Consider the following 20,624-nt stretch of genomic DNA (forward strand, 5'->3'; position numbering starts at 1 on the left):
TATTTAAAGACAAATGTTAGAAAAAATAATTTAAAAAACAAAACAAATGAAATATGTTGCTGTTGTTTTTATGTGCCGTCAAGTCACTTGCAACTCATTGTAACCCTGTGTACAAGAGCCCTAAACCCTGTTCTATCCTGTGCCAACCTCACTGGCTTTGACACACCTACTCCCATTACCCCAATCACTGAATTGATCCAGGCTCTTATCTTGAGTGCATGCTCCACCCTCTTAAACATGATGTCCCTCTCCAAGGACAGGTCCCTCCTCACAATATGCTCAATGTATGTCAGATGAAGCTGCAGAATACTTGCTTTCAAGGAGCAGTGCAGTTTCACCCTCTCTAGGACAAACCTGTTTGTTCTCCTAGCAGTCCATGCTATATTCAACACTCTTCTCTAGCACCACAGCTCAAAGGCATCAATTCTCTTTCTATCATCCCTAGTCATTGTCCAGCTCTTTGATGCATTGCACACAGTTGCAAAGACTATCCTGGATCAGGTGTACCTTAGTCTCCAGCCTGATGTCACTGTTCTTTAGTAGTCTGGAGAGGTCCCTGACAGCTGAGTTTCCCAATGCAATTGATCTCTTGATTTCCTGGCTGCTGGTACCAAGAGTGTTGATTGTGGGGACAAGTAAACTAAAACTGTTAACAATCTCAATCTCTTCACCATCCATAAAGATGCTGCCAATTGGCCCAGTAGTGAGAATCTTTGTTTTTTTGATTGTGCTTATGCATACCCTATACTTGAACCAAGGGGCAGTCATCAGAACAGAGGAAGGAGACACTGCATGGTTCAAAATCAGAAGGGTATCTGCCAGGGGTGTATTCTGTCTCCATACCTTTTCAATCTGTATGCAGAACAGATCATCTGGGACGTTGGGCTGTACGAGGAGGAATGTGGCATCAGGACTGGAGGAAGGTTCATCAACAACCTGCATTATGCAAATAACACAACCCTGCTTGCTGAAACTGAGGAGGACCTAAAGCACTTGCTGCAGAAGGTCAAGGACTACAGCCTTTAATATGGATTGAAGCTCAACATCAGGAAAAAAATTATTCTCATACCTGGCAGCTAAGTTTCCTAATGCAATTGGTCTCTTGATTTCCTGGGTGCTGATACCAAGAGTGTTGATTATGGAGCCAAGCAAACTAAAGCTGTTAACAATCTCAATCTCTTCACCATCCATAATGATGCTGCCAGTTGGTCTAGTGGTGAGAATCATTGTTTTCTTGATAAATGAACTAACTATATGGATATATAAACTACAATAAGCAGCCTCAAGACAGGCAAGGTTTTGTGGCTTCTCCTCTGTTTCCTGCCCTTTTAAGGGATCTATGGTGACTTGTTATGTGCTGTCTAGTCACCTGTGACTCACAGCGACCCTATGTACAATAGCTGTGAAGCCTGCCCTGGGCCAGTCTCACTGACTCCAACATACCTTTCTTCATTGCCCCAGTTACTGTATAATCCATCTCATTTTTGGTTTTCCTTTCCTGTGCTGTCCCTTCACCCTTCTGATCATGATGCCCTTCTCCAAGGACTAGTCCCTCCTGGCCACATGTCTAAAGTATGTGAAATGGAACTTCAAAATTCTAGCCTCAAAGAAGAAACTTGTTTTCATCCTCTCCAACACAGATCTTTTTATGTTCTTGGCGGTCCATAGTATGTACAAGACTCTTCTCCAGCATCACAACTTAAAGGCTTTGATTCTTCTTCTGTCGTTCTTAGTCATTGTCCAACTCTCTGAAGCAAAACAAGTAATTGTGAAGACAGAGTGGCCTGGATTAGGTGCACCTTAGTCTCTAGACTGACATCATTGCTTCTCAGTACTCCGGAGAGGTCCCTGACAACAGATTTTCCCAGTGCAACTTGTCTTTTGATTACTCAACTGCCGCTACCATGAGTGTTGATTGTGGAGCCAAGCAAGGTTTAATTGTTAGCAACTTCGATTTCTTCTCTATTTATCATGGTGCTGCCAAGGAATTATGCTGCCAATACAAAGGCATGTAGTTTGAATCCACTAACTGCTCTATGAGCAAAAGATTGGTAATCTTATCCTGTATGATTAATTGCATTTGAAAACACACTGGAGGGTAAGCTCAAGGTTGAGGTTCCAACTCAACGATACAAAACAATGACATACTTACAGAACATAGAACATATATTTTTTTCTCCATTTTTTTAAGTGGAAAATACCTCTTACCAATGTCTTTTGATCATCAAAGAAAAGTTTTAAGGTGGCTTTTGCCATGGTAGGCTCACCTTGTTGAGTTCCATGATCAGTCTGGCCGCTTGACTTAGATCCTGGGTGGTTTTGAGATCAAAGAGAAGAAAGAGTGAGAATAAGTTGTCATTTCCTCAGCTCCAGCCTTGTAAGGTCACTTGCCTTTATTGTATACCATGACTTTAAAACCCACATTTCTCCTTATAAGGCAGATGACATTGCATGACTTTCTCTTTCAAGTTTCAGGAATTGCTTTTCCTCTTTGTCCCTTCAGGTCTAGATTTGTTAAGAAATCACGCACTGGTAGCTGCATGGAAACTTGATTAACTTTCTCATTCATTTCTGTACAGTTTGGAGTGTATCAACTGTTCTCTGTTGGGACTTGACTGATACATACTTTCAATATAGAAATTAATCACTACTGAGCAAAACCAGGGTGATCATATATATCTTACATTTGTGTGTGCGTGTGTGTGTATGTGTATGTGTGTGTGTGTGTATGTGTGTGTATATATATATATATATATATATATATATATATGTAGTCTTATATGTCTTATATTTGAAACCAATTCAATCACAAAAGTCACTATATTAAGTCAGGAGTTTCATTTGGAGGAGAGTTAGACTGCCCATTACTTACCATCCATCTATTTATACTTCTAGTTAGAGAAGGTACAGGAATAACTAGTAATACTCCTGGTCAACCTAATCAGTTTATACTGCTTCCTAGCATAAACAACCATAGGACTAGAATTGGTAAAATTCCCACTCATGATCACATTTAAAACCTCTTCTGTTATAATGCTTTCTACTAAGAGCAAATTACATAAGTTCAGCAGATGCAATAGGCAAATGTTAACCAGAGGAACTTATGAAAGGGGCATGAGAGTTATTTAAACTATCTAAATCATTCAGAACACAGCCAAATAGAATAGAGGAGAAAATGAAACAAAGAAGAGTAATGGGATAAAGAGAACATCTCAGGTTGAGATATTTTTTCTGCCACTCATTAACCAGGTGGTTCTAGGCAATATGGACAAATCTATTTCATATATCCACCTAGCATTTAACTTCCTTTAAAAAGGAAGAGATAAACTAGATTTGAGTTTTGTTAAATACCTCCCAGTTCCAAATCTGCTGAGTGAAATATCTCAGTCACAAAAGGACAAATATAGCATAGGGCCACTATTACAAAACAGGACTGACATTGGGGTAAAGGGAAGACAGAGAAGGAGGGGAGGAATGATGTATACTGCACTGAAACAGATGAGTGAGAGAACTGTTTAAAAGGGTTATATGATTAACTATCATTGTCATGACAGGAGTCTAGAATGAAGGCTGCATCATGGAGTGAACTTGGGGGGAGGGACTGCATAACAATTAAAGAGTTTTTCTTTTACTTTTCAAAGAGAAGAGGGAGAAAAGTTCAATAATGAATGACTGGAAACCCTAAGTCTCTATAAACTTTCATTAAAATTAATTTTTTTTAAAAAAGGAATGTTTTCTGTTTAAGAGATTTTATGAGCCCTTCACCTTATTTTGTCTTTATTACTACAAGTAAACTATAAGAAATAAATTTCATTATAGAAATGTAAAAAAACATTAATAGGAATGAAAAGGATATGACTCAGGACAATTTACTTTTGAAAATTGGTTTTCATGAATTACAACTATAATATTATTTTAGGGAGCTCTGGTGGCTTAGTGTGTGACTCAAAGGTACACAATCACAACAATACTTTTATAGGGGGCTCTGATGGCCTGGTGATAAAAAGCTGTACTCTAGTTTCAAAGATAATGTGGTTCAAATCCACCAGCTGTTCCCAGGAGAAAGGTAGGCAATTTCTTCTCATACTATGGGTCCGTTTTAACTGAACAGCCCACAACAACAATACTATTATTTACAATACCCTATCAAAACTCCCTGGTCCCTCCCCTTCCTCTTACCCATCCATTTGCTAATGTCTGCTTCCCCTCAGGTCTTTGCCATTCAATCCTCCACAATTGTTTCTATTTGTGTGTAAAGCTTCTTTTGGAAAGCCCCCTTTTTTCCTCTTCTCCTTCTCCCTTTCTCTCTCTCCCCCTCCCTCATTCATTCAGTTATGCACGTCATTTTCCAGATTGCTAATTCAAATATACATATTGTCTTCTTCAAATCATTCTGCTTTCAAAAATAACCATGAAGAAACAAGCCAAAGCTTAAAAAATGGTCACTTTTGGAATAATTAGAGTATCAAGCACTACCTCTTTCTTAAGTCACTGGGGCTTCCTGTGCTGTATTATTTCTTGCTCTGAACCTACTATGCCTTTGGCACTGCACAAAGTGCATTGCCCTTCATTACACTGAGTACAGTCAACACTCTTGGCACTAGCAGCCAGGAAATTAAAAGACATATTACAATGGGAAAGTCTGCTTTAAGAGACCTCTCCAGGGTACTGAAGAGCAATGATGTCACTGTGGAGACTAAGGTGTGCCCGATACAGGCCATGGTCTTTGCAATCACTTGCTATGTGTCAGAGAGTTGGACAATGACTTGGGAGGATAGAAGGAGAATTGATGCCTTTGAGCTGTGGTGCTGGAGAAGATTATTGAATGTACCATGGACTGCTAAGAAATTGAACAGGTTCATCCTAGAGAGGGTTAAACCAGGCTACTCCTTGGAGGCAAGGATTCTAGGGTTTCATCTGAATACTTTGGACATGTTGCAAGTAGGGACCAGTCCTTGAAGAGGGATGTCATGCTTGGGAGGGTGGAGGGACAGCACAGGAGGAGAAGACCCTCTATGAGGTGGATTGATTCAGTGCCTGGGGTAATCGGGATGGGTGTGTCAGAGACAGTGAGATTGGCACAAGACAGAGTAGGGTTTAGGGCTGTTTTACATAGGGTTGCTATGAGTCACAAGCGACTCGACGACACATAACAACAACCACCTTTTTATTTAAACTGGAAACAATGATGATGTGTTACAATGACTGTGTTGCATATATAGGCATGGTATATCCCAACCATTTATTCAGAGCAAATACCTTCAAGTGGACCTAAGCAATACAGTGATTTTGTGGTCTAGTGGTAAGAAACTTCACTGTGATCCCTAAGGCATTTAGTTCAAATCAAAGAGCTGCTTCGCCAGAGAAGGATGAGCAGTCTTCTCCTATGTGATTAAGTGCCTTTGAAAACACACTGTAGGGTCAGCTACGCATCCGTTCTAACTAGATGGTAACTCAACAACTACAACTCAAACTCAAGGTCATTGTCATAGAGAAGCTTCTCACTCCTATGAGGTCTCTGTCAAGTTTCAAAGGCTATAATGTTAATGGGAGGATATTTTCCACATTTGTCTCCGGAGTGGCTAGTGAGTAGAAAGGCCAGAATCTTATTGGTCAACAGTGCCAAGGACTATTATGGACTAGGCTACTAGAGTTCCTTACACAGGCAGATTAGTTACGTGGACACGTAGTCATTTCAAAAGGTTTTTGAGAATTTGTGAATAACTAAAAAACAAACAACCCCTCGATTCCTTTGCATGCCCGAAAGAGCCCTGGTGGTGCAGTCCGTTATTGGTGGTGGTGTGCTGTTAACTGCAAGGTGGTGCACATCCACCGGGTGGTCTGTGGAGGAAAGGGAAGCAGTCTGCGCCCCTAATGATTGACAGCCTCAGATATTGATAGACGGTCACTGAGAATCAGAACCTACACCACGGCAGAGAGTTTGTGCCCAGCATCAGTTTAACTGTGTGCTACCAGTTACCCTTAGTATCCTTGTACATAAACACCCAGATAGCCCAAATTCTCCACAGAATATTACCTTTGGTATTGCAGTAAATTCTTAATTTAGGGATTTTGCACCACAGTACTGCCAAAACCACCAAAACCACCAAAAACATCAGAATCGGCACAATTATCCCAATGCTTGTGTTTCCATTTTCTTGACTTTGTCCTAGATAAAACAAACAAACAAACAAACAAGTCTGTAGAGTGGGGGGAAAAATAACACCAAAGAAAGAAAAGAAGAGTTAAGTGTGGGAGTGAATGTGTAGTATTGTTTATTATTTTTAAAACCAATTATCCCTACATTTCAGTTGGGACACAGAATTAATTAGTGAAAGCACTTTGCATAATGAAAAGGCCCATTAAAGGTAAGGTCAACAGCCCAGTCTGCGGGGAGAGTTGGATTGGAACAGAAATGTCTTCCAGTCTCATGGTCCCTAGTGTGGGAGGCTTGTAGGTTCTATATTGTTAACTAATTTGCAATTCTAGGTAGAGAGGTAGGAAAGTAAAGAATTGGAAAACTTGAAAGACAAGGAGTATATTATGCTTTGAAGGTTTTCTATGTGTGTGTGTCATGAAAAGAAAATGAATACTTTTTTTAAAAAAAAGTAGAGGAATAATTGTGACTATAAACTAGCCACACCCAGCATTCTGTGTGGACACATCTAGCTTGGACAGTGTCCCAGAGAAACAGTGGTTAAAGGTGATGAGAGGAGCTGAAAATGACAGGTTATGACTAGGATATGAGGCACTTGGAATTTGAAGTTTCTCCAACAACTAAGTTGGGGATGTTGTTGTTGTTGTTATGTGCCGTCGAGTCGTTTGCGACTCATAGCGACCCTATGCACAACAGCCCTAAACCCTGCTCTATCCTGCGCCAACCGCACTGCCTCTGACACACCCATCCCAATTACCCCAGTCACCGAGTCAATCCATCTCATAGAGGGTCTTCCCCTCCCTAGTAAACGAAGGGGGGACTCAAAAAGGTAGAAACATGGAAAGACTTTAGGTTACCAAGTGAAAACACAACTTATATTCTATGCAATGGAATAGTTGGAAGCAAGCTCCAGGGTACAAAGTTCAATTGAGGGAGGAAATATTTTGGGTTACATTTTCTATATAGTAGATAGCAGTTTTAATGAGCATACTCCTAATCAAGTAAATGATACTTTACAACCACTAAAGCACTAACCTTTGCACATACTTTTTGCAAGGTGGCTTTCTTAAGTTTTTCACATCCTTTGCTCCCTGTGTAGGGTGAAAAACTTGCAATTTTTTTTTTTTACTCATTTTATCTGTGACTTGTAGATTCTTCATTTGTAGCAGTATCTGCCCAAGGTCACAATTGCATCAGTAGCAAAATTTAGCAAGAATTATTTCATTCCATTCAATTTACTGCAATGTTTTTAGGCAGATCTAGGACTCTGAGACCTCCCCCACCTATTTCCCTGCCCCCCCCCCCGAATCCCACCATCTAGGCCTTCTTTGAAAGACTGTGGGCTCTCTTAGGCAAAGCAGCAAGTAGAAAATTGTAATTCAGAGCAGAAAATCCCCGTTGTCCTTGAACAAGTGATGTCCGGAATAGCAGGACTTTTGCCCTCTGCTCCTGCCCCTCCCTGATCTCTTCCTGAGGCTGGGTGTGGACAGGCCCTCCGAGGCCCCAACAGGCTAAAGTTTACTTGGAAATAGATTCCAAGATTTGCTTTACTTGGTCAGAGATGAAATGGTCCTAATGTTTTCTTGGTGTGAACTGAAAATTATATCTAAAGTTAGGAAAATGGCCATATATGGTCTTTATATCATTTCTTCTTGATTATTTTTCTATGTTACAAAAATGAATCCAATATGAGGCAAGATTGGTAAAGATAGAAAGCTCGCTTACTGAGTTATATAAGTCTGATGCTCTTATTTTGGGAAAAATATAACATTTATTCCAAGTGTTTAGTTCTATACTCTTTAAGTGGCAGCTCTGTGAAGAGAATGTTACTGATGGGTATCTAGAAATTTCTATTTCAGGACCACATTGACCTTAAGGCAGCTGTGTGTTCTAACCCCAAATCCCACAACAATCACTGAACCTCAAAATCTGTCATCCCTCCTAATATCTACAACTAGAATGACAGAAGTAGTTCTAAAACACATTAAACACTCCACTTATTTGAATATCTTTATTAAAGGGGTTACTGCCATGCATTGCCTTCTGTGATATAAAATTGATGGCTCCAGGTTAGCGGTTCAGCCATCACATTTTCTAGAAAGTTGCCTTTATAAGCACACATTTAATGGATTTCTGGTAGCCTAGTGGTAAGGAGATGCACTGCCAACCCATAGGCACATGTTTTGGTTCAACCAGCTGCTCCCCAAGAGAAAGATGGACAATCTCTTCTTAAGTGATTTACTTAAGAGTACATAACAAGAGCAACACCGTTAGAGGACTAAGAATATTTTAGGTAGTGAATTTTGGGAGTTGATAACCAACAGGGATTAAAAAAAATTCGCTGAATCAGGAGTACTGTTAGTGCTTTGAATGTTATATAGTGTCTGTTTTCACAAACCCCTTGAGGCTTTGTTCTGTAGCCTTTACAGCATCAGAAACTCAGAGGAGGATCACTATGCATAGGAACTGAGTCATGGGTGGGTTTTAGTCAATTACAGGAGTCTCTTGGTGCCACAGATGGTTATTTAATGATTAATCAAAGGATAGACAGTGTGAAACCCATCCAGATGAAACTCAGATGATAGGTATGGCCAGCTGTCTTTTAATGGTCACAACCTTGAAAACTGTTTAGAGCATCTCCATTCTGCACTTATGAAGTGAGAATGAGTTGGAGTCAACCCAGCAACAATGAATAGCTGTGCCTACAGCCTCAATTCCCACTCATACCGTGCCCGATACATCCCGAGGCATGTATTGGACATAGCGGTGAGTAGGAGTTAAAGAACTCTGCTGAACTAGCTGTAAAAAGTTGTGCTCCCAAACCAAAGGCACACAGTTCAAGTGCACCACCTGTTCCAAAGGAGAAAGATCAACAGTCTACGCCCATGTGATTTACAGCTTCTGAACTCCCATTGAAGGGTCAGTTATGAATGGATTCAGACTCAACACCACATAATAACAACAGTATAACAGATCACATGTTTCCACCTTATGTCTAAAGCTCTATAATTCTAAGAAGGAAATTCTCTGGAATAAATTATTTTGCAATACAGCACTTTTTAGTGGTTGAAAGAGGGAAGGATTTTTACTATCTTGACCAGAATAACTCTGAAAAAAATTACATTTTTAGAAGCACTAATCTGAGGTAGTCTTAAAATGCTAGTAAAATATACACACTGGATGTTCATTAAACTCTATTGTTAAAGTCAAAACCCATCAACTAACCCCAAAACGTACCTACATCCAGTATGTGTACTGTAAGTGAAGTATATTTGCTTGAAGAAATATTGCATAAATATTCTGCACTGTCTGAAAGATCGAGATTTATCAAAGTTGAAGAGAAGTCATTCTGGTTCATCAGCTGTTTGTTCCACAAGAATCGAGATTCACTAATACTGGAGTTTTGTGAAGAGCTCAAAAAGTAAGCCAGCACTGAGGAAGTTCCGTTTTTTATTTTGGACCAAGTGACGATGAAATCTTGATTTAGTAGAGAAAAATTGTTGGACAGTGGACATGAGAGGGAAATGTTTTCACGAGACATTTTATGAAGCTGATCTAACAAGATAAAGAAGAAAATGTCAATGAAAAGAAAATTTTCCAAGTTAAATTTAGGAAACAGGGATTGAAGACTATACTATAGATTTCTTTGGGAACATTTTTTTGAAAAGCAGTTTACTTTACTGTAGACTCTGTTAAAAGAAAAGCCTTATTGTTTATTGTCACTGATGCACCCATACAATATGGAACTGCTCCACAGTTTCCAAAGCTATAGCTTTTCAGAAGGCCATCACCAAGTTGATATTCTGAATTTTTTTTTTTATGAGTTTGAAGAGACAATTTGTTGGCTATCTTCAAGCACCTAATCATTTGCACCATTAAGGAAATGAAAAGGAAAGCCTTACAACCAGTATATTCCATTTTGCTGCCAAATAAATGTAGGCATATACTCCAAAGTGGTTTTAAGTCTAGAGCAGCTGGGAGGGTGATGTACCTGGGTTTTAACTCCTACAGCTTGACAGTAACAATTCAATAGCATTGCTATCATTCATTAGCCTTTTAAATCAAGTTGTTGTTGTTCTTGTTGGGCTGGCTATAACTCATGGCAGTCTTTAGTATAACAGAATGAAATGTTCCCAATCATGTTTTCCTCATGGTACATTTGAGTTCCTTGTTGTACTACATTATATTTTTAGTACTTTCCAATTTAGAGCCTCCATCTAGTTCAATTCTAGACAATATCCTGTTTTTATCCATAAGGTTTTCACTGACTATTTTGTGGAAGGAGATTGCCTATGATTTTGCAGTCTGCCATGCTGCATGCTGCTAAAACTTATCTGCTGTGAGTGACTGTAATGGTATTTGGAATATTAGTGGCAAAGCTTTCAGCCTTATAGCAACACACACACTACCACAACACAACAAACTGCTTAAGGAGTGGTGATTTTAACTGAGTAGTGGTTGTCTAGTGACTGTTCACATGCTAGTTCTTTGTAGACTTCCCTCTCGTTATTTTATTTACTCCCTAGCGGTCATGGTAATTTATATTTGTCAGTCTTCCTGGAAAGGCAATTTTCACAGCCCAGTGAATAGAGTTCTTATGGAACAGAGAATCTGCTAGATGGTCTTAGTTTGCCCCTTTAGATCCAGCTTGACCTTTGCCCTTCCTGTCCTGCAATTCCACAGACTGCCCATTATTGGCTACCAATGGGTTGGTCTGCGGGGGTCTTGATTTAACTTTCCTCTAGACAACCTGCTGGACAATACCATCAAAGAAAGTAAATCCAGTATTTCTCTGACACCTCAAATCTTTCTTGGCTCCATACTGTTATGAGGATCCAGTTTAAACTTAGCAACATGTAGAAGGCCTCTGACCTGGTTTTTGCCTCCCTCTCCAGATCCATCTCAGATGTTCCAGCTTCATTCCCACTCTGGGTTCTCTCCACTTTGGTTTTGAACTTACTGTACCTGTTAGCTTGTCTTTTCCTAGAATCTATTAATCTTAACACTCTGCCTTTTCTGTAACTTTCTTAAACCTGCCTTCTTGACAAACCCACATGTGTCTACTAACTACAGTGCACAGAACGAATCATCACCCTTTTATGTTGCCCTCTCAGTTTGGTTTTGTGTTTGTGTTGGATACTATGAATCCAGAGATGAGTAAGGGTTCAAATTCTTAAGTTCATAGTCTGGGGAAGACAAAATTTGGCACTTATTAGAGTCACAAGAAAAAGCAGTATTGAGCCTAAAGCACTACTACTGGTACTTCAGGACACTCAATTTGAACAAACATGAAAAGTTATGGTTTTGCAAAGGAAATACCTCTAGTTTAACATTTCCAGCTCTTTCTTCCATTTTGATACTGCCTGGCTGCTGAAAAGTAGCCAGTGAACATTGAGTGCTAATGCCTTTCACTCTCAATTTCCATGGTTGTTTTGGTTTGCTCTGTGATAATTTCCAAGACATTTCTAGAAAAATTGGTTTGCTTCTAATGAAATCTGAAACATTAGATTTTGGGTTTATATGTGAGAGGAAAACATTTCAAAACTTGGACATTCTGTGACAAAAGTGTTGAATAATAGAATATTGGGTTAAATAAAGAGAAGCAATAATATCAATCACCATGGGAGTTTTGACTATTATTAACTGTTGCAATTCAGACCTTGACTCATGGTGATACTTCTCAGGCTTGCATCATCCTATGATGCCTTGGGGATTTATTCGTGTTATAGCCGTAGATATTTGCCTTCCTTTTACAAGTAAATAACTAGAACTTTCCCCCTTAATCCTTCAAAGTCTGGAAACTCCTTTGAAATCTGTTCATCATCATGGCCACACAGATGGGTCGTGGTTTTATATGAAATGATTTGGTCAGGACTCTAACTTGGGTCTCCATCATGGAAGGCAAGACTTCTATCATAGAATCATTATTGTTCCTGAATGATTTAAAAGGTAACTGAAAGATTGGAGGTTTATGTTCACTCAGAAGTACCCCACATGAAAGGCCTGGTGTCTATTTCCCAATCCTCCCCAAAATGAATCCATTGAAAACCCAATGGAACATACTTCTACTCTTAAATGCTTAGAACCACATACATTGAACTTGATTCCATAGCAACTGCTTTGCTAATTACAATAATAACGGGAAAATTCTTGGTTAGTTTTAAGCTTGAGAAAAATTGAATATTAAGGTCTAAAAATCATGCTCTCTTTCCTATCCCTCTGATTTCTTTTAACAGTGCTAAAGGCAGGAAATTTCAATGCAAAGATGAATCTTATGCAGAAATGCATGGTTTGTTTTGTTACTTTCCATTTTAAAAATGAGATATTTTCACTTGATTCATAAGCACCTACTAAACAAGAAGCAGCTCTGGTGGTCTAGTGCCAAGAAGCTGCGCTACAATCCTGAAGAAACATGGTTTGAATCCACCAGCTGCTCCACAGGAGAAGGATAGGCAGATCTCTTCCCATGCAATTAACAGCCTCTGAAAACCCACCAGAGGGTCTTCTATGGGTCTGTTCCAACTCTAAGATATACAACAACTTTCATTTTATTAGTGTGAAACTAAACCTAAGAAGTTAAAAAAATATTTAAGTCAATATACATAGTAAGACTTAACTGTGGGATTCTAGTCTTAGTATCTTGACTAAAGAGAAAGCATTTTCTTTTGTTTCTAGTTATTTTCTCCCCCTTATAAATCAAACCCTAATCCTCCCCAACATCTAACATAGAATTTATCCATAGAGAAAGCATGAAGAACCTACTTTTCATTGTCCATCGCCCCGTCCAAGTTTGCTGCAGCAGTGAATTTTTAATGACACATTCATAAGATGTATTTGAAAATGTATTAGTTAGTGTACTTTTGATAGAAAATTGAGACAAAGGCTCCATTTCTTCTATAATGCTTTCAGAGATAATGGTATTGTCCATATGCCATGTGATAGTGGGACGAGGATAAGCCGTTAACACACAGCAGGTCAAAAACATGCTTGTTTGCTCCCTTTCATATTTCAGCTGAGGCATGAAGAAAGCTATTTGGGAGAAAGAAGGACAAATGAAGAAGTGGCAACATGAGCTTCTTCCTAGGTCATCTCTATGCAGCATGTTTATTATCTGTTTGTTTGGTTTTTTGTCATGTGCACTTATATGGAGATAAATATTCATATATTTTATGATTAGAAAAACAACTTTATAAGCAAAACAGCATTCATTTGAAGGAAAACAAAAATACTGTAGAAACTAAAGATACAGTATAGTTATTTATTTAGAAGGGAGAAAAGAGCACAATTATATACATAACAGCTAGCAATCACAACTCTCTAGAAACACAGTGGAGAAAGGCATTGAATAGACTCACTTAACAAACAAATAAATGTGCCCAATTCTGTGAACTAGAGCTCATGAAGATCTCCTAATTCCCCAGTTGCTTACTCAGAGACTACTTGGCTCTTTGTTGACAAATAATTCAAATGAACCTGGATTTCTGAGTCAAAATCTGAAACAGCAAAATAGGACAGAGGAAGAAGGAACAGATGTGGAATAAAACTACTCATTAGAAAAAGGCAAAAATAGAACAAAGAACTAGAAAAGAGGAAAGTATAATATAGGAAAATACTCATCATTTATAAAACATAAAAATAGTATTTAAATCAAGAATTCAGCATTTGAACAGCCGTCATATTTGTGATAATTTTGAGTATTGATAAGATCATACTGTCCAAATTAAGAAAATGGATACACTCATACTGTTGGTGGCAATAACATTAAAAATCTTACCTCTTGAACTTTTCTTTCAAATCATCTAGTCCTAAATCTATAAAAGCTTATTACAACCAACAAAATAAAACAAAAAGCAAATCTGTTGATTCTGATTCAAAACATTACTTTAATTTAAGTTACTGGAAATATTTGAATATCCACCAGTATGGAGATAGTTGTGCCAATTATTGCATGACTTTACTATAAAATACTTGTCATTAAAAAAGAATGAGAATAAGATAGATCTATACATATTGACAGAGAGGAAGCAATAGCATAATTAGCTGAAGGAAAAGATAACTCATGTTGGAATAATAATGAAGGATGCTATTTTTATCTTTTATAAAAACTTTACATACACACACACCCCTACCTCCTACTTTTAGCACCACTTTATTTGGAGCGCTATTAAGTGCTGTTCCCACATAGCAGATATAAATTCCTTCATCTTGAAGGCTTAATCTTCTAAGAAGCAGAGAAGCATTCCCATTGTGAATTTCACTATGGAAGAGCGATGTTCTGTTTGCATATCTGGGATCTTGTCTTTCTAGTTGATCACTGTCTTTATAGTAGCTGTGAACATTGTATTCTTGAACCTTCCAGTGAATTATAATATCAGGCCCACTTTCAAACAAGCACGGGAGAATTATATCTTCATTAAATCTTCCAATGACTGTTTGCTCTCTCATAGAATACACGTTGCTGAAGAAATCTAAAAAATATGGATCTAAAATCAAGAATAGAGGTGTTATAAAGATGATTAGCAGTTGCTTAGAGCCCTGGTGGCATAGTTTATTGGGAGTTGCACTGCTGACTAGAAGGCATTGATTCTTCTTCTGTCATCTTTAGTCATTGTCCAGCTCTCTCAATATAACAAGTAATTGCAAAGACCATGGATTGTATCAGGTGCACCTTAGTCTCTAGACTGACATCACTGCTTCTCAGTACTCTGGAGAGGTCCCTGACAACAGATTTTCCCAATGCAATTCATCTTTTGATTTCTTGCCTGCTACTTCCTCTGACATACTTCGGGCATGTTGCAAAGAGGGACCAGTCCTTGGAGAGGGGCATCATATTTGGGAAAGTGGAGGGACAGCACAAGAGAGGAAGACCCTCAATGAGATGGATTGATTCAGTAACTGGGGTAATGGGGATGAGTGTGTCAGAAACAGTGAGACTGGCAGAGGACAGAGCAGGATTTAGGGCTGTTGTACTCAGGATCTCTTTGACTTGCAGGTGACTTGACAGAACACAACAACAACAACAACAACAACTTCCAAGAGTGTTTATTATGGAGCTGAGCAAGCTGTAATTGTTCCATAGAAATAAAATAAACTATATCTGTATATAAAAGGATAAAGAAGCTTGGTATCATGAGTCAAAACAAGACTAAGGGCTTATAGTGAAACAGTAGTGCTCATATTCAAATCCAAGTATAACCTACACTGAAAACTTCATCAATAAGTGTTCCAAGTCATCTTCACTTTCTGTAAGCAAAGTTGTTTCCTTAGCATATAGCAGGATGTTTATAACAATAAAGAAATGGCAAATCCAAGTTAAATCTGAAGAAAAGAAAGGAGTCCAAGAGAGTCAAAATACAATGTTGAGTATACACTATCCGAATTGGAGGTAATCTCAAGAATAGATTTGACTCATTTAACACTAATAATGTATTATTTGATAAATTGTGAGATGACATCAAGCATATCATACATTAAGAAATCAGAAAATCACTACAAAGACATGGAAACAATATCAAACTAGATGTCAAAAGAGACACGGAAATGTCCTCTAAAATGTAGAGAAGCTAAATCAAAAGGAAGCCGTGATAAAGTAGGAAAACTGAATGGAGGATTTCAAAGGGCAGTTAGAGTAAAATACAATGAAATGTGTAAAGAACTTAAATTAGAAAGCCAAAATGGAAAACCGCATTTGGTATGTCTCAAGTATAAAAAAATTTAAGAATAAATTCAAGTTTTGAGTTGCAATACTGAAGAATTCTTTGGGCAATATATTAAGTGATACAAGAAGTTCCAAAAAAATATGGAAGTAATACAGAGTCACAGTACAAAAATAATTGGATGATCAACCATTTCAAGGGATAGAAATTGATCAAGAATACTGATCAAGTACCAAATAAAGACGTCCAATCTATACTAAAATCATTGGTAAAAACAAGACTCCGATCATTGGCATAATATTAATGGAAATGTTTCAACAAATTAACACAGTGCTAGAGGTACTTACTTATTAATATCAAGATAACTGGGAAATCTCCTAGAAAAGATCTGTATTTACACTCATTCCAAAGAAAGATGGTTCGATAGAGTGTAGAAATTATGATGTGTCTTATCTCAATATCTTTTCAATTTATATGCAGAACATCATCTGGGAGGCTGGGTCTATAAGGAGGAGTGTAACATCAGCATTGGAGGAAGACTCAACAACTACCTGTGTTATGCAAAAGACATAACCTTACTTGCTGAAACTTGGGAGAACCTGAAGCGCTTCCTGCAGAAGGTCAAGTACTGCACCCTTCAATATGGATTGAAGCTCAATATCAAGAAAACAAAGATTCTCACCATTGAACCGATTGCAATCATTACAGATGGTGAAGAAACTGAGATTGTTCACAGCTTTAGTTGATTGGCTCCACAATCAATACTCTTGGCACCATCAGCCAGAAAATTAAAAGACATTTTGTGATGGGAAAGTCTGCTGTTACAGACTTCTCTAAAGTACTGAAGAGCGACAATGTCAGTCTGGAGACTAAGGTGCACCTGATAGAGGACTTGGTCTTTGCAATTACTTACTATGCACCAGAAAGCTGGAAAGTAACTAGGGATGATAGAAGGAGATGCCTTTGAACTGTGGTGTTTGAAAAGAATGTTGAACATACCATGGACTGCTAAGAGTATGAATAGGTTAGTCCTAGAGAGTATTAGACCAGGCTGCTCCTTGAAGGTAAGGATTCTGAAGCTTCGTCTGACGTACTTTGGAAATGTTGCAAGGAGGGACCAGTCCTTGGAGAGGGGTGTCATGCTTTGGAGGGTAGAGGGGCAAGGAGCTGTGCTGCCATAGAGAAGGCACATAGTTCGAATCGACCGGCTGTTCCATAGGAGCAAGATGGGCAATCTCCTCTGGTGTGATTTACTGCCTCTAAAAACCCACTAGAAGGTCAACTATGGGTCAGTTCTGATTTAACTAAGCATTGGTCACAGCCTAAAGCATAGAAACATTGGTTTGCTTCCCACTTGATCAAACAGTCTCACCTTTTCTGCCACTCCAACCTACTATGGTGTTGGAAATGATGTATGTTATGTATATAAAAGACTCCTATTGATTTTTATTCCTGGAACTCATTCATTTTTAACACTTATTATAACAATAAAAAATTACTTTATCCAGCTAACTAGAACAAGCAGAAATTAAAAGAATGGAGTATACTTACTTATCTTGGTTGTGCTGGGAAATATTTGGGGCAAGTAGAAGATAATCCTGACTTAGGGAAACTGTTAGGAATATACAGACACTGTGCTGGCTTTTACAAGTTATGGCTAACATTGGGAAGAACGGGAATTCTAGCCCACTTAATTGTGCTCAGGAGAACTCTAAACCTAGATCAAGAAGCTATTATCCGATCAGAGCAAGGGAACATTGCATAATTTAAAATCAGGAAGGGTGTGTGTCAAGGATGTATCCTTTCTCCATACTAATCTGTATGCTAAGCAAGGAAGACTCATCAGATGATACAACCTTGCTCATGGAAAGTGAGGAGGACTTGAAACACTTGCTGAAGAAGATCAAGAACTATAGCCTTAGATATGGATTATATCTCAACATCAAGAAAATAAAAGTCATCACCATGGAGACAAAACCGAAGATGTCAATTATTTCATCCTACTTGGATCAACAATCAACACCCTTGGTACTGGCTGTCAGGAAATCGGGAGACATATTGCCTTGGTGAAGTGGTTGTCAAGGACCTCTCCAAAATGTTGAAAAGCAATGATGTCAGTTTGAAGACTAAGATGTGCCTGAGTTAGGTCTTCTCAATCACCTGATATGTGCCTGAGAGCTGGACAATGAGTAAAGATGACAGAAGAATTGATACCTTTGAGTTCTGGTACTAGAGAAGAACAATGACTCTCCTTTGCACTGCCAAAAGAACAAACATGTTGAAGAGAAAAGTACAGCCAGTAAAGACAACAAAGCTTCTTCTCTCATACTTTGGGCACATTTCTAGGTAAGGTTATTCCTTGGAAAAGGGCATCATGCTTGGAAAGATGGAGGGTCAGTGAAGGAGAGGAGGATCTCCCCCAAGAGAAGAATTGACACAGTGATTGCAGCAATGGGCTTGTGTGTCAGAGCTGATGAGGAAGGCACAGCATAGGGAGGATTCAGATGTGTTCATAGGGTGGTGATAAGTCATACCTGACTCAGTAGCACTTATAACAACAACAGTGGCTTAAAGTTAAGCAGTTGCACTGCCACCACTGCTTGGTGGTAGAAATATGGACAATCTCCTCCTGTGTGATTTACAGCCTCTGAAAACTCACTGGAGGCTCAGCTATGAGTCTCTTCATCACTACACAATAACAAGAAGTCTCAAGCAAGCGAGAGGTCTTGTGGTACAGTCTGTGTGCTACACTGCTAACACAAAGGCTAAGTCTTTCTAGTGAATTGAATCAACCAAGAGCTCCCTGGGAGAAATGGACAATTCCCTCCTCTGAAAACTGGCTTGAGAGACAGTATGAGTTAGTTCTGTCTTGATAGCCATGGATTTTTAATGAGTCTCAAGCAAGGAAAAATATTGGCAGGAGTAGCCAAAAGGAAATTAAATTAGTCATTTAATTTGGCTTAGGACCACTCTTGGAATAACCATGAGTCAGTCAGTGGAGATATATATATATATATATATATGGATGTCCAATTCTCCTGAATTACTTTTTTAAAAGCTGTCCATTTCAGAAGTTTATGAAGTTCAGAAATAAACAGATGTCATCATATTAGAGGTTCTTACAAAACAAACATAGCTAATTATTTCATGATTATTAAAAGCCAGTATCCAGTTTCTACTACCAATTCCTGAAGCATAGTGAATTCCTGGGATACTAGGGCTGGGAGGGACCTTATCTTACAGATATTAAAGCAAACTTTTCTCAACTAAGCCCACCCAAGATGAGAGAATTGTTGCATAGTCTTCCTTGCCCTGCATGGCTCTTTCCATCTTGCCCTTCTTGTCTTCTCACAGTGTCAGTTTATTTCTGTTTAGAAAGTTAAGGAAAGTGGTTTTGTGCTGGGAGAAAGAAAAGGACATAGAAAGGTGGGAAGGTTTCAAAGCACAGTGACTGTGCAAATGTGTCCAGTCACAGCTGTGACCTCAGTAAACATCACTGGACTACTAAATAACAGAAACATATCTTTGATATGCCTCTGGAGGTAACAGAATTGATTACACAGAGAAACAAACTCTGGGAATGAAGTGACCATAGTAGCTCCTTCAGTGTTTAGTGTAGAGACTGGAAAAGCCCAAGCACTTCATTCTATGTAATAAGGTCTGTTACCAAGACATGAGATGATGTTAACAGAAACACAGGGCCATCTTCGGTTCTATTTTACCAATGAAATTAATGAACCTCTGAGTTAAAAGGTGAGGGAAAAAGGCAGTGATTTCAAACTCTCCTAACTGCTCATCTAAACCCCTCTGATATTTCAGAAGGTAATTAAGAATGCATGTTTTAGAAGATGACAATGCTTTCGGCCAAGTGCTGAGTACCAGAATCAACACATTAAAAAAACAAAACAAAAAACCAAACTAACCTTCCAAAGGATTTTATTTCTGGTAAAGGAAAACATTAGAAAAAATTTTGTTCCTTAATCAGAATGGACAGAAGGGTTTTTTATAGTTTGCAACCTTCAGTTTGATTCCCAGCCCCTTCTCTGTTTTCATTAACTGATTAGAAAAATTTAAGAGGCTATAACAATGGAGGAAATGGTCACCTTGCATGTACACTCATGTTCCTATCCAACAGTACAAATAACCAATATGCGGGTCTGTTATAAACGGAACTTACCTTGAAATCCACTCAGAGATAACATGAAGGTGAAGAAGAAAAACAGTACTACCTCTGCCTTCATTATTGTGTGAAGGTTGTATTTGTTATACTGTCAAAGAGAAGCTGGACACACATGCTATGGACTTTAAATGCTAAAAGGGAATTGAAATAGAAAAAAAGTAAATAAGGGTCCTTATTATAGGAAATTGGTTCAATAAACTTTAGTACATCCATACACATAGCTCTTCTGCAGCCATCAAAGATGACTTTATGAAAGATGATTCAATGGTATGCAAGGAAGTTAATAAAAAGTTTTAGGAGAAAGGGCAGATACAATTTTTAAGCTGCATAATTCCCATTTTTAAAACTTATATATAGAACTTATATACAAAACTTGTATATAGAACACTGGCGTTATTATGTACATAGATCATTGGCAATATAATCAAATACACTAAAATGCTATACCAGAAAGTTATAGAAGAATCCCATCTAAAAGATTGAACTCCTTGGAAACAACCTAAATGCCCATCAACTAACAAATGGGTAGAGAAGCTGTGGTATATCCGCACAATGGAATACTATGCTGCATTGAAAAACAAGGAACTCATGCAATATTATTCAAAATGGGTGACCCTGGAGGACATTATGC

At 38.4% G+C, this 20,624-nt stretch overlaps 1 protein-coding gene and 1 pseudogene across 1 annotated transcript; both read right to left on the minus strand.

The window, feature by feature from the left end:
* The window catches only part of LOC102862571, an 84,897-nt pseudogene extending 75,978 nt beyond the window's left edge, over positions 1-8,919 (minus strand).
* Positions 8,920-9,377: 458 nt separating this feature from the next.
* On the minus strand, positions 9,378-20,055 carry HHLA2 (HERV-H LTR-associating 2; the record flags this gene model as incomplete). The annotated part of the gene is made up of 4 exons (XM_006890029.1): positions 9,378-9,712; positions 12,920-13,186; positions 14,287-14,378; positions 19,991-20,055. Coding segments are annotated over 4 exons (759 nt in total), but the record flags the coding sequence as incomplete, so codon positions are not given.
* Between the last annotated feature and the right edge of the window lie 569 nt (positions 20,056-20,624).

The sequence above is a fragment of the Elephantulus edwardii genome, unplaced genomic scaffold, assembly GCF_000299155.1.
Source record: "Elephantulus edwardii isolate Elephantulus edwardi_28Jun2011 unplaced genomic scaffold, EleEdw1.0 scaffold00085, whole genome shotgun sequence".
Lineage (NCBI taxonomy): Eukaryota > Metazoa > Chordata > Mammalia > Macroscelidea > Macroscelididae > Elephantulus > Elephantulus edwardii.